Below are 16,217 nucleotides of genomic sequence, written 5' to 3'. Positions count from 1 at the left end.
AGTTTAGGATTTCTGCCTAACCAATAAACTTCCTCTGAAAACAACTTTCTGTTCAGGGCTGCCCTGATTCAGTGTACCTGAATTGCAGTTCCTTGTTTCCCAAATAAGGGCTATTTTATTTGACCTCTGAGGTAATTTCTTTTTGGTTTGCCCATTTAAAAACTTTTAAGAATTATTATTGAGGCTGGGCGCGGTGGCTGACACCTGTAAGCCCAGCACTTTGGGAGGACGAGGCGGGTGGATCACCTGAGGTCAGGAGTTCGAGAACAGCCTGGCCAACATAGTGAAACCCCATCTCTACTAAAAATACAAACATTAGCCAGGCATGGTGGGGGGCACCTGTAATCCCAGCTACTTGGGAGGCTGAGGCAGGAGAATTGCTTGAACCTAGGAGGTAGAGGTTGCAGTGAGCCAAGACTGTGCCACTGCGCTCCAGCCTGGGTGACAGAGTGAGACTCCGTCTCAAAAAAAAAAAATTATTATTGAGTTTAAGACTTTTTAATATATTTCCTATACAAACCCCGTAACATACGTGATTTGAAATATTTTATCCCAAATTGTGGCTTGTCCTTTCATTTTCTCAATATTATCTTAGAAAATGTCTAAGTTCTTAATTTTGATGAAGTCAAACTAAGCAACCTTTTCTTTTATGTTACGCTTATGGTGTCATATCTAATAAATCTTTGCCTAACAGTCACAAAGTTTTCTGTTTTCTTTTGCGTGTTTTATAGTTTTTAGGTTTTACATTTAGGTCTATAATGCATTTTGAGATTTCATATGTGGTTAAGTGGTAAGAATTAAGGTGGCGATTATTATTATTATTTTTGCTTGTGCATATCCAATTGCTCCAGCACCATTTGTTGAAAAGACTATCTTTTTTCCATTGAATTGTCTTTGTACCTTTCTCAGTCAGTTCAGGCTGCTGTAACAGAAGTACCATGAACTGGGTAGCCTATGAACAACCAACATTTATTTCTCACAGTCTGAAGGCTGGAAGTTCAAGATCAGAGTGCCAGCAAGATTGGGCTCTGATGAAGGCCCTCTTCAAGGTTGCAGGCTGCTGTCTTCTTGTTATATCTTCACATGGTGGAAAGAGGACAAGAGAGCTCTCTGTAGTCCCTTTTATAAGGGCAGTAATCCCATTAATGAAGGCTCTACCCTCATGACCTAAATACCTCCCAAATGCTCCACTCCCTAACTACCATTACGTTGGGAGTTTCACTTATAGTAAATGCTGAAATCACGTAGAGTTCTCCTAAATGTGTTCTTTTTCAAACTTGTTGTGTTCCTTTCAATAGTAATGGATTTTGTTCTGTAGTACAGTTAAGTTACCTGGAATCTGGGTGGCCCTTGTGAGGCTGGCTTTTGATATTTCTTAAAATGGTTCCAGAGAAACCTTTAGTCTAGGACTAGCTTAGCTCCACTGCTGAAGCCACATGTTCCTGAGGGTTCTATCTGGTGTCCTGTGTATTATGAGGTCTTTTCAGTCTGGCTGTGGGAACACACATCTTCGAGTCCTGCATGAGTCTGGGGGTGGTTGGCTTACTCATTCTGGGATTTCTCACCCCATCCTCTGACAGGTTCCTCTCTCACATGCACAGCTCAGCACTCAGCCAAACATGTGAAGGGCCTCTCTCTTCTACAGGTCCCTGGAGTTCCCTCTTTCCCCTGAGTGTCTGCTACCATGCCTCCTGTCTGCTACCATGCCCTGCAAATTCTCATCATTTGGTCTTTCTGAACTTCAGTCTCCTTTTTCCTCAACTCAAGTGAGAAAACCAGGCTCTGAGCTTTCCCTTTCAGAGCCTCAGCCCATGCCTTGTCTGCTTCCCTCTCTCAGGGATCGCTGTCCTAGGCTGCCTCTTGTCCAGGGTCTGAGATCCCTGTTTCTTCTGTTTTTGGGGCCTTCTAGTTGTTTCGAGAAGGAGTTTAAGCTTCATCCTTATTTTTCCTCTTGGCCAGAAGCAGACATTCTCTGAAAATTCCATAGTCTTTAAAAACATTTCTCATTGATATTCATCATGTTTTCAATATTTTTCTATTAACAACCATGCTGAAATAAAGAAATTTGTCTAACTTCATGTCCACTTGAATTCCTGTACAACAGAGCTCTAGAATTGGAACTGCTAAGCCAAAGGGTACACACATTCTAAATTTTGTATGTGTCAAAAACTGCAAGGGTCTGAGATTTTCACTAAATTGCAACAGAGGTTCTGCACTTGGATGCTGACAGAAGTCACGAGACTCCTGGATTAAAAATAAAATATCTTATTACAGTAAAAGCAATAGCCAGAGTGACACCATATTTATATGGGTTCTTGGATCCTTAATTCCCATAGGGTTACATAGAGGGCCAGATGACTCCTGTGTTTGCAACGAGCAAGGGCCCAGCACTTTTTGCTTTCTTTTTTTTTTTTTTGAGATGACGTCTCGCTCTGTCGCCCAGGCTGGAGTGCAGTGGCGCAATCTTGGCTCACTGCAAGCTCCGCCTCCCGGGTTCACACCATTCTCCTGCCTCAGCCTCCCGAGTAGCTGGGACTACAGGCACCCGCCACCATGCCTGGCTAATTTTTAGTAGAGACGGGGTTTCACCGTGTTAGCCAGGATGATCTCGATCTCCTGACCTTGTGATCCATCCGCCTCGGCCTTCCAAAGTGCTGGGATTACAGGCGTGAGCCACTGCGTCCGGCCACTTTTTGCTTTCTTTTGAGACAAAGTCTTGTTCTGTTACCCAGGCTGGAGTAGAGTGGCCCAATCATAGCTCACTGCAGCCTTGAACTCCGGGGCTCAAGAGATCCTCCTGAGTAGCTGGGACTACAGGAATGCACCACCACACCTGGCTAATTTAAATAAATATGTATTTTTTTGTTTGGTACCAGAAAGATTAAAGTTATAAATACATGTATACATAAATAAATATATACACACACACATACATATATATATATACACACACACATTAGAGATGGGGGGGTCTCACTATCTCGCACAGGCTGGTCTCAAACTCCTGGCTTCAAGCAATCCTCCTGCCTCAGCCTACTGAGTGGCTGAGACTACAGGCGGCACCAGCCTGGATAAGTTTTTTTCATTTTTTTGGTAGAGACAGGGGTCTCGCTTTGTTGCCCAGGCTGGTCTTGAACTCCTGGCCTCAAGCTATTATTTGCTACTCAGCTTCCCAAAGCGCTGGGATTTCAGGCATGAGCCTCAGCGCCCAGCCCACTATTTTAGCAAAGAGCAAACTTTGTAGGGAGCAGCAAACAAGCCAGTCTGCTGCCCCCATAGCCTCCAGTAGTGAGCAGTCACAGGATGCTCACTCCCTGGGTGCCTTGACCTATTATATTAGCTGCCTGTGTACCTAACTACAGAAACTGCTCCATCAGAAGATGGAAGCTTTGGAGCCTTGTATACTCAGCCAGAGCACGCGCGGTTGCTCAGGCTAGCGGCTCTCTCAACAATATACTGTAACATTCCCTCCAAAGAGTCCTCAACATTTAAGCTTGCCTTCTACTGTGTATAAGTTGCATGTCCGAAACACTCCATTACAGATAAGGGAATATAATCAATCTATGTGACTTAGCCAATCCGATGAGTGAGAGATGACTTATCTTCCTTGTGTTACTTTTCATTTCTCTTCAGGTTGAATACTTTACAAATATTTATCGATAATTTGTGAAACTGTTCTTTAAAAAAACGAAACAAAACAAACCTAACCCCTCCCCTGGGATTTCTCTTTCTATGTTCCTGACTCAGGGGAAACAAAGGAAGACTTCCTTTTATCAACTCAGTGTTGGCTGCGGTTTCAGCTTGGGTACTGTCTCCTCTGTCTAATGACTGTGTCATTTCCCGTTCAGCTTGTGCTGTGTGGACGCACACCACTGTCAGGCAATGTGTGATGTCCCTTCCTCTTGGTCTGTTCCGGGCTCCAAGAAGGCCAGGAGTCAGGGCACGAGGGCATTTCCTTTTTCTGATACACAAACCGAGTGCAGAGTGTGCTCCATGGAGGAATTCAGACGTGTCCTTCCGTCGCGCAGATGAACGCATCTGGTGCTCTCTTTCACTGCTGTCGCAGTCCCTGCGCCCAGTTCGCAGTTGGCGGCAGCGGCAGGCGTCTTTCAGAGACGAATAAGCAAAGGCGACATTCTCTGACAGTTTCTCTAGGGTGCTTTAGTGCTAGAGCCCGTGCCAGCCTGGCCGTGTCCCCTCCTATAGACACGGACTTCATGGTGAATGCTGACAGTCACAAGCGCGTGGTCTTCCCGCTTTCCCGCTCCCCGACGTGCCCCCGCGCTGGTCCTGCCCCTGCCCACGAGGGTCGGCGCGCGGGGTGTCTCCGGGTGTCTCGGGCTCGCGGCGCGCACCCCACTCCGGGACCAAGCGGCCCTCCCCGCCCTCCCGGTCCGCGCGCGCAGCCAATGGGCGCGGGACCCGCCCTCCCAGGAGCCCAGAGCTCGCAGCTCCGCCGGCGCCTAGTCCCAGCGCCCGCGGCGCCGCGTCCCCGGCCCAACCATGGCGTCCTCCGCGGCCGGCTGCGTGGTGATCGTTGGCAGGTAAAGGGCTCCGAGCCGCGCTGCTGCCCCTGGAGCCCGGGGAGACGCCGGGGACTTGGTGCCCGCGCGTGGGGCCCTCGGGGTGGGCGCCGGGTCGCTGTCCCCGCCCGGGCCTCCGGTCCTCCGAAGCCTTGCGCCCTGCGGCCCCTACGGCGCTGGCAGGCTCGGGGAGAGGCGCAGCTGGAGGGGCTTGGCAGGTGGAGGCGCCCCGCGAAGTTGGGTCTGCTTCCCGGGAGCCGGCGTTGCAGGAGGTTCCGAGGCTGACCGCGCAGGCCGCGGGGCCTGCGGTTCCTGGAGTCTGTTGAATGTCGCCGCGTCTGGCCGCAGGTCCACATAGAAGTGCCAGGCACCGTGTTGAATGAAACGAATTCTGGCTGCGATCCTGCGACAACTGTGTTCTCATCCCCATTTTACGAATGAGAATACTGAGACTAAGCAGTTTACCTAAGGTCACAGGCGTTTAGTGACGGAGACAGGACTAGCCCAGCAGGGAGGGTGCCAGCGCAGTCCTGTCGGCGACGATGTCGCTGGAGGCCGCAGCAGGTGTTAGGCGAACATACAGGCAGTCCTAATTCCTGGGCAAGGCGATGTTTCCAGAGGGGAGGTGGGGGGCGATGGAGCCCAGAGAGTTTGCTAAGTGTGTCCATTTGACAACTTAAATTCTGCCCAAATTGATTTTTAGTGTGTGCTTCCCCCAACCCGCCCCCAACCCCCTACGTGTACAATCTTTGCTATTTTTGTTTTTTAAAAAGGGGCATTTGTATGTACCTTTCCTTGGCCAGCTGTTAGCAGCAATCTATAAACATGTTAATACTCGCTATTGATGGTTAAAAGCACCTTTTTGGTGACTGCTGTTGAGGTGTTGGCCTGCCCCCGACTTCGTCCCCCATCAGTGTACAACCCAGTGTGGAGACCACTTCCAATGTCAGGGTGTTTCCTTCCCATTGAAGGAAGGCATCAGATTCCTTGTTGTCAGCTTTCTTTTCTCCAGAGCCGTGGAGTTTACTGTGCTTTTGTTCTTTCTGGCCCATGAGTGCCCGTGGTTGAATAGCGAAGGCATATTAAAAAGTGCACTTTGGGCCGCGCGCGGTGGCTCACGCCTATAATCCCAGCACGTTGGGAGGCCGAGGCGGGCGGATCATCTGAGGTGGGGAGTTCGAGACCAGCCTGACCAATATGGAGAAACTCCCTCTCTACTAAAAATACAAAATTAGCCGCGCGTGGTGGCGCATGCCTATAGTCCCAGCTACGCGGGAGGCTGAGGCAGGAGAATCCCTTGAACCCGGGAGGCGGAGTTTGCGGTGAGCCGAGATGGTGCCATTGCACTCCAGCCTGGGCAATAAGAGCAAAACTCCGTCTGAAAAAAAAAAAAAGTGCACTTTGTACCAGTGGTGGTAGTTGCCTCTGTCTTGCATTTGATTAATAGTTACCAGAGTTTATGTGTGTGTGTATATATATACACACATATATATACACAGTTTTCTACACGCATGCGTGCGCACGTGCGCATACACACACACACACACACACACACACAATTTTAATAGGATAGGGTCTCGCTCTGTCGCCCAGGCTGGAGTGCAGTGGCACCATCATGGTGGATCTCAACCTTCCGGGCTCAAGCCATCCTCCCACAGCAGACATGTGTCACCACACCCGGCTGATTTTTAAAATTTTTAGGTAGAGATGGGGTCTCACCATCTTGCCCTGGTTGGTCTTGAACTCCTGGGTGCAAGCGCTTTGGCCTCCCAAAGTGTTGGGATTACAGATGTGAGCCACCTTGCCTGGCCTTGTATAGCTCCATCATGCCTTGGAGTAGTGTTATGCATGCACCTAATACATGTGAAGTGAAGTTTTAGTTGATTGTGCAGTTATCTGGCTGTGGGTGGCTCAGTCTACTGATGAGGAGCTTCAGTTGACAGTTTACTTCTGATTCCTTGAGGGATGTTGACAAGGAATTAGAGAAAGGCTTCCAAACTTTAAGGACCACATAATTCTCTGGGGCCTCTGCTTGTTTCTTTGTTTTCTGGTGTGAAAGTCCTGTCTTTCCCCCACTCTCAGCACTTCAGCACACACCCAGTTCTGCCTCTGGGACAGTGCTGGTTTCTTCCCTTCCTCCTTACCACCCTTCTTTCTCGTCCCTCTATTTCTTTCCTGGCCCCACAGGTGATTCCAAGGAACACCCACTTAACAAATAGGGCTTGGGGAATGTCAATTAATTTGCCAAAACCTGGTTCAGTTTCATTCTTAGGTTTCAACAGACCAAAATATACATATTTCAATTTCAGGAGCATATTGTGTTTTCAGCTTTCCTTATCAGTTTATAGATTTCATCTTGAAAGTACCTGCTAGGAATACAGTCCCACTTAATTCTTTTCCGCTGATCTTTTCCCAAAGTTCACTCTTCCTTAGGGCCACTTAGCTGTCCTATAAACATCCAGGGCAAGTCCCTTCAGAATGGAGAGGGCTTGAAAGAGGATGAGAGAAACTCTTCCTTAGGGCCACTTAGCTGTCCTATAAACATCCAGGGCAAGTCCCTTCAGAATGGAGAGGGCTTGAAAGAGGATGAGCTTTTGGGGCTAGGGCTGCAGGAAAACCTGGTAGTGATAACTTTTAAAAATGGGAGTAGAAGTTGGGGCATAGTGGCTCATGCCTGTAATCCCAGCACTTTGGGAGGCCTAGGAGGGCGGATCACCTGAGGTCAGGGGTTCGAGACCAGCCTGGCCAACATGGTGAGATCCCGTCTCTACCAAAAATACAAAAATTAGCCGGGCGTGGTGGTGCACACCTGTAATCCCAGCTACTCAGGAGGATGAGGCAGGAGAATCGCTTGAACTCAGGAGGCGGGGGTTTCAGTGAGCCAAGATTACACCACTGCACTCCAGCTGGGGGACAAAGTGAGACTCCATCTCAAAAAAAAAAAAAAAAGAGTAGAAATGGGTATCATGAAGATAAATTTGCATTGGAGTAGTGTTCTAAGGCTTTCATTTTGTTAGCCTTACCTTTATAAAACACTGTGTTTCTAAATCGCTAAAATACGAGTTCTGTATTTGTATACACACTACAAAATTCAGCTTGTAGCCCTTGAGCTTGTTTAGAATAGGAACACAAAATGTTCCTGGTGCAGGGCATGCCCTTTCTCCTGTCCTGCTTTTTAGGGGGCACACTCTTTCAGGATCAAGCTCAGGGACTGTCTCCTCCAGGAGAAGTTCTGCTTCTGGGCCTTTCCCCTAAGGATACAAACTGTATTGTTGCCATTTGTATCCACCATGCCTGGTCCCAGTAGACAGATATTTGAGCATTTGTAACAGAGACTGCTTATTTTTTAACTGATGTGCCCTGTGAAGGGCTTGGTAGGACGTTGTTTATCAAGAAAAACATCCCATAAACTAGAAAGGCAAGAAAGAAAGGTATCCTATAAACTAGAGTCTCCTTCATTTTTTTAATTCCAAAATTTTGTTTGGGGTGATTGTACTTTTTTTTTTTTTTTTGAGATGGATTCTTGCTCTGTCAGGCTCAGGCTGAAGTGCAGTGGCACTATCTCAGCTCACTGCAACCTCTGCCTTCTGGATTCAAGCAATTCTTCTGCCTCAGCCTCCCAGGTAGGTGAGACTACAGGCACGAACCACCATTCCTGGCTAATTTTCGTATTTTTAGTAGAGACAGGGTTTCTCCATGTTGGCCAGGCTGGTCTCCAACTCCTGGCCTCAAGTGATCCGCCCACCCTGGCCTCCCAAAGTGCTGAGATTACAGGCGTGAGCCAATACACCTGCCCTGTGCATTTTTTATAAGAAACTTTCTGAGGCATGAATTTTCTTTGAAGTGCTATTCTAGGTATTTTCCTGCTAATTTTTGCACGCATACACAGCAAACCCTAGGATGCCCTCCTTGCCTTTTGAGTCAGCTTAGACACTAAATGTGCCCTTCGCAGGAGTTACTTAATAGCTCTTTGTGGCAAAATTTCGGTAGTAGACTTAGATCATGAGTGTAGGAACAGTTTTACTTCAGTTTTTACCCAGTAAATAAGTAACTGTAGCTGGAAAGATACTTTCAAATGTATCTAAAATGAATTTATTCAAAATTAAGTGACATTAATGATAGAACTGAAGCAATTATATCACTTTTCTCCCCTGCTGCTTTGCTACTGTATAACAGAATAAACGTTCATCTGCATTCACCTTTTGTAGTACCCATTAAGATTCATGAATTCAGAAGCTTTAAGACATGTCGCAATAGTCACAGTGGGAAGGGCGTTGAATTACCTCTATCGCTGGCTCCCATTTTGAGGTCCCCAGGCATATAGTGGTTGGAAAAAAGGCCAATAAGATGTCAAAAATGTCACAAGCTCTCAGGACAGGAAGTTAATTATTCTTGGGCCTGATGTAAGGTAGTATTGGGGAACAATACTGAGGGAAACCTGAAACAGAAACCTGAGGGAAACCAAGCCAGGGAACTTTCCAGCTCTGGGGCCGTGCAATCTGGTCCCTGTGCCTCTCTGTAGCTTCCTTTGCTCTGTAGATTCCCTTTCCTTGTACTTGCTCACTTTTCTTTCTTTCCCTGTGACTTTATCTTGCACATCACTGCCAACCCTAAGGTTATCCTCTTTCAAGTATAGTGCCTCTTACTGATTTTTTTTCTGTATTTTGGGTCCAATTTATTTTCTTTCTTTCTTTCGTTCGTTCTTTCGTTCGTTCCTTCCTTCTTTCTTTCTTTCCTTTTTTTTTTTTTTTTTTTTTTGAGACGGAGTCTCTCTCTTTCGTCCAGGCTGGAGTGCAGTGGCGCAATCTCCGCTCACTGCAACCTCCACCTCCGGGTTCACGCGATTCTCCTGCCTCAGCCTCCCGAGTAGCTGGGACTACAGGCCCCTGCCACCACGCCTGGCTAATTATTTATATTTTAGTAGAGATGGGTTTTCACCGTGTTAGACAGGATGGTCTCAATCTCCTGACCTCGTTATCCACCCACCTCGGCCTCCCAAAGTGCTGGGATTACAGGCGTGAGCCACCGTGCTCGGCCCGGGTCCAATTTTCAGGAGAGGAAACCCAGTGGTCTCAGCTCTGTGCATCTCAGGCTGCAGATGTCGTAGGGTGCTCCTAAGCCAGTTGATTGGCTGCTTTGGGTCAGGTGTCCAATCCATGTCCAATCAGCAATGACTGAGTGTGTGGGCGTGAAGCGGTGGGGGAAAAGACACCAGCTGGTCCCCAGGGGACAGCAGTCTGCTGTTGATCCTCTGCAATGAAGGGGCCAATCTCAAGACTGAAAGGGAAGTGGGGCCCAGTCCAATCACCTGGTATTTGATGCCAGAATCCCGGCCAATGGTTACCCTCCCTCAGGTCAGATACTTGCGGTTCCAAGGATTTGCTGCCTGTTTGATTAGGGGGCTGCCTTTCCCTGAGCGACAGCAGCATCAGGGTAAGACCCAAGCCATGGAGGCAGGTGCATTAGCCCCAGACCAAAGCGCCATGCTCCCTCCCGCATGATTGCTTCCCCTCTCCAGGGTTCAGACCCTGCAGCCAGCAAACATATAGTTGTTCCCTGAAAACAGAAAAGGACCCTCTCTTGACCCCATTTTTCCCTCTGGTAATTGCCACATTGCTCCTCAAAACTTAATAAACTTATCCATATTGTCTCCAGTTTCTTTCTTCCTATCCATATTCTCTCTCTTAACTTTGTATTAGGGAAACATTTCAAACTGTGTTAAAGTTGAGAGAACAGTGCAATGAACCTTAAGGTAGCTTCCCCACCCCCTCAACTTCAACAATTATTAACACATGGCTAATCTGGTTTCAGTTATTCTCCCTTCTCTAGATTGTTCTGAAACAAATGCCAGGCATTGAATCATTTCATCTGTAAATATGTCGGCATGTATAGTATCTAAAAGATATGGACTGTTTTAAAAATATATAACCACAATAGCATCATCATGTGTGAAACATTAACACAATTCCTTAATATCTTCATGTAATATCTTTAAATATCTCTTCCATATTCAAGAGTTCCCTGATTAATTTTTTAAATACTTGGCTTGATTGATTTAGGGTCTAAATAAGGCCCACATGTTATATTTAGTCAATAAGATTCTTAGCTCTTTCAATCTATAGATTGTTCATCCCTCTCTGGTTTTGTAAAATTTTTCTTGCAGTTTATCTACTGAAGAATTTGAGTCATTTGCCCTGTAAAATTTCCCATATTCTAGGTTTTGCTGAATGTATCCCTTCCCTCCCCTCCCCTCCCTTTCCCTTCCCAAAGTGGGGTCTCGCTATGTTGCCCAGGCTGGTCTTGAACTCCTGGGTGCAAGCCATGTACCTACTTCAGCCTCTTAAAGTGCTGGGATTACAGGCGTGAGCCACTGCACCCAACCCGTGTAGTGTCATTTATCATGTTCCACCATCCCTTCATTTCCTGAAACTGGTAGTTAGGGCTAAAGGCTCATTTTCTCTTAAACCTACCCTGAGCAGTCTTTCATCAAGCCCACAAATCTGCTCTGGTCATGGTCCCCACCCCCATTCATCTTACGAAACCCAATGGTCAATCCTCAGTTCAAATATTCATCAGCAGCGTTTGATGCAGATGGCAACTCCCTTCACTTTCCTAACCACACCCCCCTCCCACCTCACTGGCACTCCCTTTTGTCCCCATATTCTTCCCCATTAAAGTTGGAGTGTCCCAAGGCTGAATCCTTGGACTTCTTTATCGATATTCACTTTCTTAGAGATCTCACCCAGTCACACACTTTTAAATACCACATTTCTACAGTAAATCCCAAATTAATATCCCAGCCCAGCCCTTAGCTCTGAACCTGGATACTTACAGCCAGTGACTTGCTAGACCCACCCCTTAGCATTTCTCACTGAAAACATCCCGTTTTGAACTGATCTTCCCTCCTAACATCTGCTCCATTGCTAGTCTTTCCCAGCAGAGTTAATGATATCTCCATCCTTCCTTGTCCAAAAGAAACTTGGCACCGTCCTCCATTTTTCTTTTTCTCACACCCACATGCAACTCACCAGCAATTCTTCTTGGCTGTACTGTGAAAATATTGCATATTCGTTTCTCAGCTGACCACTTTCCAGCACCCCCTCTGCCTCCGTCATGGTCCCGCCTCCCATCACATCGGGCACCAGCCTCCTGACACCCAAACTGGTCTCCTAACTTCCATCTTTGCCCTTCTGCAGTGTATTCTCAGTAAGACAACTAGAATGTCCCTTTAAAAACAGAAGTCAGATGATATCTTTTGTCTAAAACCTTCTATTAGCCAACCATCTCACTCAGTAAAAACCAAAATCCCTCCATTGCTTCTGAGGTGCCATGAAATGGGCTCACCGTTCTCTCCTTCCCTTTGACCTCATTGTCCCCTCCTTCCTCTCCCCCCACCGCCCCTCCAGCAGAGCACCAGCCTTGTTGATCTGGACCAGCTGGGCAAACAGACTCTGTCAGGAACACTTGTCGCAGAAATACACTCATGGCTTGGCCCCTTACCTCCTTTGCTAAAATGTCACCTTCCCAGTGATACAGTCCCTGGTGGCGCTTTTAACATTTCTCTGCCTCTCAGTCCCTACTCCCCTGCTTTCTTTCTCCCTAGTGCTTTTGCTTATTTAGTTTGTTGTCTGCCTACCTACTATGAGCTCCTTGGGGTCAGGAACTGGGCAGTGCCTGCACATGGTAGATGCCCTTTACTATTTCCTAATGAGTCATCATTGCCTTCCAATTAACCCCATGGCAAGAGCCAGCTGACCATTATCTCATATTTTTCACTTGATAACCATGGCTTTTTCACATTTATTGAGCCTCTACAACATGCCAGGAATATGAAGGTGAGTGCTAGTTCCTGGTGCATAGAGTTTACCCTGTTGAACAAATAAATTCATACTGCTCACTAGCATTGTTTTTTTTTGTTTTGTTTTTTTTTTTTTGAGACGGAGTCTTGCTCTGTTGCCCAGGCTGGAGTGCAGTGGTGGGATCTCGGCTCACTGCAAGCGCCACCTCCTGGGTTCACGCCATTCTCCTGCCTCAGCCTCCCAGTAGCTGGGACCACAGGCACCCGCCACCATGCCCGGCTAATTTTTTATGTTTTTAGTAGAAATGGGGTCTCACCATGTTAGCCAGGATGGTCTCGATCTCCTGACCTCATGATCCACCGCCTTGGCCTCCCAGAGTGCTGGGATTACAGGCATGAGCCACTGCGCCCGGCCACTAACATTGTTTTTTATTTTAAACTTCACTATGCGAAATTTACTTTTTTTTTTTTTTTTTTTTTTTGAGACGGAGTTTTGCTCTTGTTGCCCAGGCTGGAGTGCAGTGGTGCGATCTCGGGTCACTGCAACCTCCGCCTCCCAAGTTCAAGCGATTCTCCTGCCTCAGCCTCCTGAGTAGCTGGGATTACAGGCACATGCCACCACTCCCGGCTAATTTTTGTATTTTTAGTAGAGACAGAGTTTCACCGTTTTGGCCAGGCTGGTCTCAAATTCCTGACCTCAGATGATCCATCCGCCTCGGTCTCCCAAAGTGCTGGGGTTACAGGTGTGAGCCACTGCACCCGGCCACAGAGATTTCAAAATCCAAAAACAATTTGCAATCTGAAATCCTGGGCCCAAGCATTTTGAATAAGGCCCACTCGGCCTGTACTGCATTTGTCATTTGCTCCTGTCTCTCCATCCACTCCCAGGCTTGCACGCCCATATAAGGTGGGTGCCAGAGGTAGAACTTTTTTCAGGGTTTTGTCCCAGGGTAAAGACTGTATTGAGAAAATTGACTTTGCGTAGAGCAAGATTACCTTCTTTTTTAGACAGGGTCTTGCTCTGTCTGAGGCTGGAGTACAGTGGCGTGATCGTAGCTCACTGCATACTGCATCCTTGAACTCCTGGGCTCAAGTGATCCTCCTGCCTCAGCCTCCTGAGTAGCTGGGACCACAGGCATGTGCCACGACACCCAGCTAATTTAAAATTTTTTTTGTAGAGACCCAGTTTCCCTCTGTTGCCCAGGCTCTTCTTGAACTTCCGGGTTCTAATTATCCTCCCACCTCAGCCTCCCAAAGTCCTGAGATTACAGGTGTGAGCCAGGCCTGTTCAAGATTATCTTTTGTCCGGGCGCAGTGGCTGATGCCTGTAATCCTAGCACTTTTGGAGGCCGAGGCGAGCGGATCACAAGGTCAGGAGATCGAGAACACCATGGCTAACACGGTGAAACCCCGTTTCTACTAAAAAATACAAAAAATTAGCCAGGCGTGGTGGTGGGCACCTGTAGTCCCAGCTACTCGGGAGGCTGAGGCAGGAGAATGGTGTGAACCCGGGAGGCGGAGCTTGCAGTGAGCGGATATCGTGCCACTGCACTCCAGCCTGGGCGACAGAGCGAGACTCCATCTCAAAAAAAAAAAAAAAAAAAAAAAAAAAAAATTATCTTTTGATATTCATTCCCCAGGAGAACAAAGCCAGGTGCTGAGGCTTAAAGAGGGGCCAGGGAAACTGAGATTGAAATGTTACAAATACATATTTTCTCTAGGCTAGTGAGAAAGTGCCCAGTTGCCTTCTGGTGGGGTAGGTAAGCCTTGTCCCAACTCAGAATCATCCTTTTGCAGGGTAAGTTAGTGTTCATTTTTTTAAAAAATATTTTTTAAACTTTTAAACCACATTTAGCCGTAGTAAAATAGACATAACATACAATTTGCCTTTTTTTTTTTTTTTTTTTTTTTGAGATGGAGTTTTGCTCTTTCGCCCAGGCAGGAGTGAAGTGGTGCCATCTTGGCTCACCGCAACCTCCTCCCCACCGGTTCAAGCGATTGTCCTGCCTCAGCTTCCCGAGTAGCTGGGATTACAGGTGCCCGCCACCATACCTGGCTAATTTTTGTATTTTTAGTAGAGATAGGGTTTCCCCATGTTGGCCAGGCTGGTCTTGATCTCCTGACCTCAAGTGATCCACCTGCCTCAGCCTCCAAAAGTGCTGGGATTACAGGCGTAAGCCACTGCGCCCGGCCCAACTTGCCATTTTAGCAGTTCTTAGTGTACAGTTTAGTAGTGTTAAGTATGTTCCCATTGTTGTGCAATCAATCTCCAGAACTTTTTCATCTTGCAGAATTAAAACTCTGTACCCATTGAACAACAGCTGCTCATTTCCCCCAACCCCAGCCCCTGGCATCCACCCTTCTAGCTTTCTGTCTCTATGGGTACCTCAGGTAAGTGGAATCATAGGGCATTTGTCATTTTGTGACTGGCTTATTTCATTTGGCAAAATGTGCTCAAAGTTCATCTGTGTTGTGGCATGTGTCATTTCTTTTTAAGGCTGAGTTAGTATTTATTCTTAAAAGCCTAAGACTCTGAACATAGATAGCTGTTCTTTGCATTCACACCTTAAGGCAACTTCCTACATTATGCCAAATGTGACATTTGTTTCCCCCTCACCCTTCTACTCAACTAAATTTAACTATTATTATTATTAATTATTATTATTTACTGGCTTCATCCACCCTTATGAAAATTTAAGTACTATTGCTTTACATTTTTACGGCAGGAGTTGGTTGTCAAAGCATGTTTACAAACATTTATTTTTAATAACAGCAATACTGAGCTGTAATTCACCCATTTAAAGTGTACAATTCAGTGGTTTTAGTATATTTACAAGGTTGTGCATCCATCACCACAATCAATTTTACGACATGCTCATCATCCCAAACCTTGGACCCACTAGCTATCACTTTTCATTCCTTCCTCCCCTAGCCCTGGGCAACCACAAATCTACTTCCTAGTCTCTATGGATATGTCTATTCCGGACATTTTATAAATGGCATCATACAATACGTGAACCTCTGTGACTGGCTTCTTCCACTTAGCATAATGTTATCAACATTCATCCATGCGGCATGTATCAGCATTTCATTCCTTTTTGTGGCTGAATAGCTCTGTTGTATGGGTATGCCACATTTTATCTGTTGCATTTAGCTGTTATGAATAATGCTGCTATAATCATTGGTGTACAAGTTTTTTTTTTGGACATGTTTTCATTTCTGTTGGGTACATACCTAGGAATGGAACTGCTGTTACATGCTTTTATTGAAAAAAAACCTTTATTTTTTTAGACAATTTTTACATTTACAGAAAAATTGTGGAGATAGTGTAGAGAGTTTTCATATGTCATCTCACCAAATTTTCCCTATTATTAACATCTTACATTAGTATGGTGCATTTGTAACAATTAATGAACCAATACATTATTATTAACATCACTTATTAATAATTTTAATAATATTGGCTATTCATGACCAACACATTATTATTTAACAACATTCATATTTTATTCAGATTTCCTTAGTTTTTACCCAATGTCTTATTTCTGTCCCAGGATCCCCTCCAGGATACCAAATTACAATAGTCATTTCTCTTTTGACTCATCTAGACTGTGACAGTTACTCCGACTTTCCTTGTTTTTGATGACCCTACCAGTTTTGAGGAGCACCAGTCAGGTAGTTTGTAGAATGTCCCTCTGTTAGGATTTGTCTGATGTTCTTCTCATGATGAGAATGGTGCTATGGGGTTTGGGGAGGAAGATCGCAGGGATAAAGCATCAGTTTCACTTTGTCTTATATCAAGAGTGCATACTCTCAATGTGAGTTACCACTGTTGATGTTGACTTTGAACACCTGGCTAAGGTAGGGTTTGTCAGGTTTCTCCGCTGCGTGGTGAC

General features: G+C 46.2%; 1 protein-coding gene across 3 annotated transcripts in view; it reads left to right on the top strand.

Moving 5' to 3' along the window:
• Positions 1 to 4,408: 4,408 nt before the first annotated feature.
• Positions 4,409 to 16,217, top strand: part of CRYL1 (crystallin lambda 1) — a 122,169-nt gene continuing 110,360 nt past the window's right edge. Inside the window, exon 1 of one of the 3 annotated variants that reach the window (XM_009248465.4) lies at positions 4,409 to 4,544. In XM_009248465.4, coding sequence (XP_009246740.1) covers positions 4,504 to 4,544 — 41 coding nt within the window. In that variant the 5' untranslated portion in view covers positions 4,409 to 4,503. The remainder of the gene's footprint in view (positions 4,545 to 16,217) is intronic. The other 2 variants (NM_001131484.1, XM_054528611.2) reach the window with 2 other exon arrangements.

Source organism: Pongo abelii, chromosome 14, assembly GCF_028885655.2.
Source record: "Pongo abelii isolate AG06213 chromosome 14, NHGRI_mPonAbe1-v2.0_pri, whole genome shotgun sequence".
NCBI lineage: Eukaryota > Metazoa > Chordata > Mammalia > Primates > Hominidae > Pongo > Pongo abelii.
Note: the sequence above shows the minus strand (reverse complement) of the source record. Positions and strands in the feature narration are given on the sequence as shown.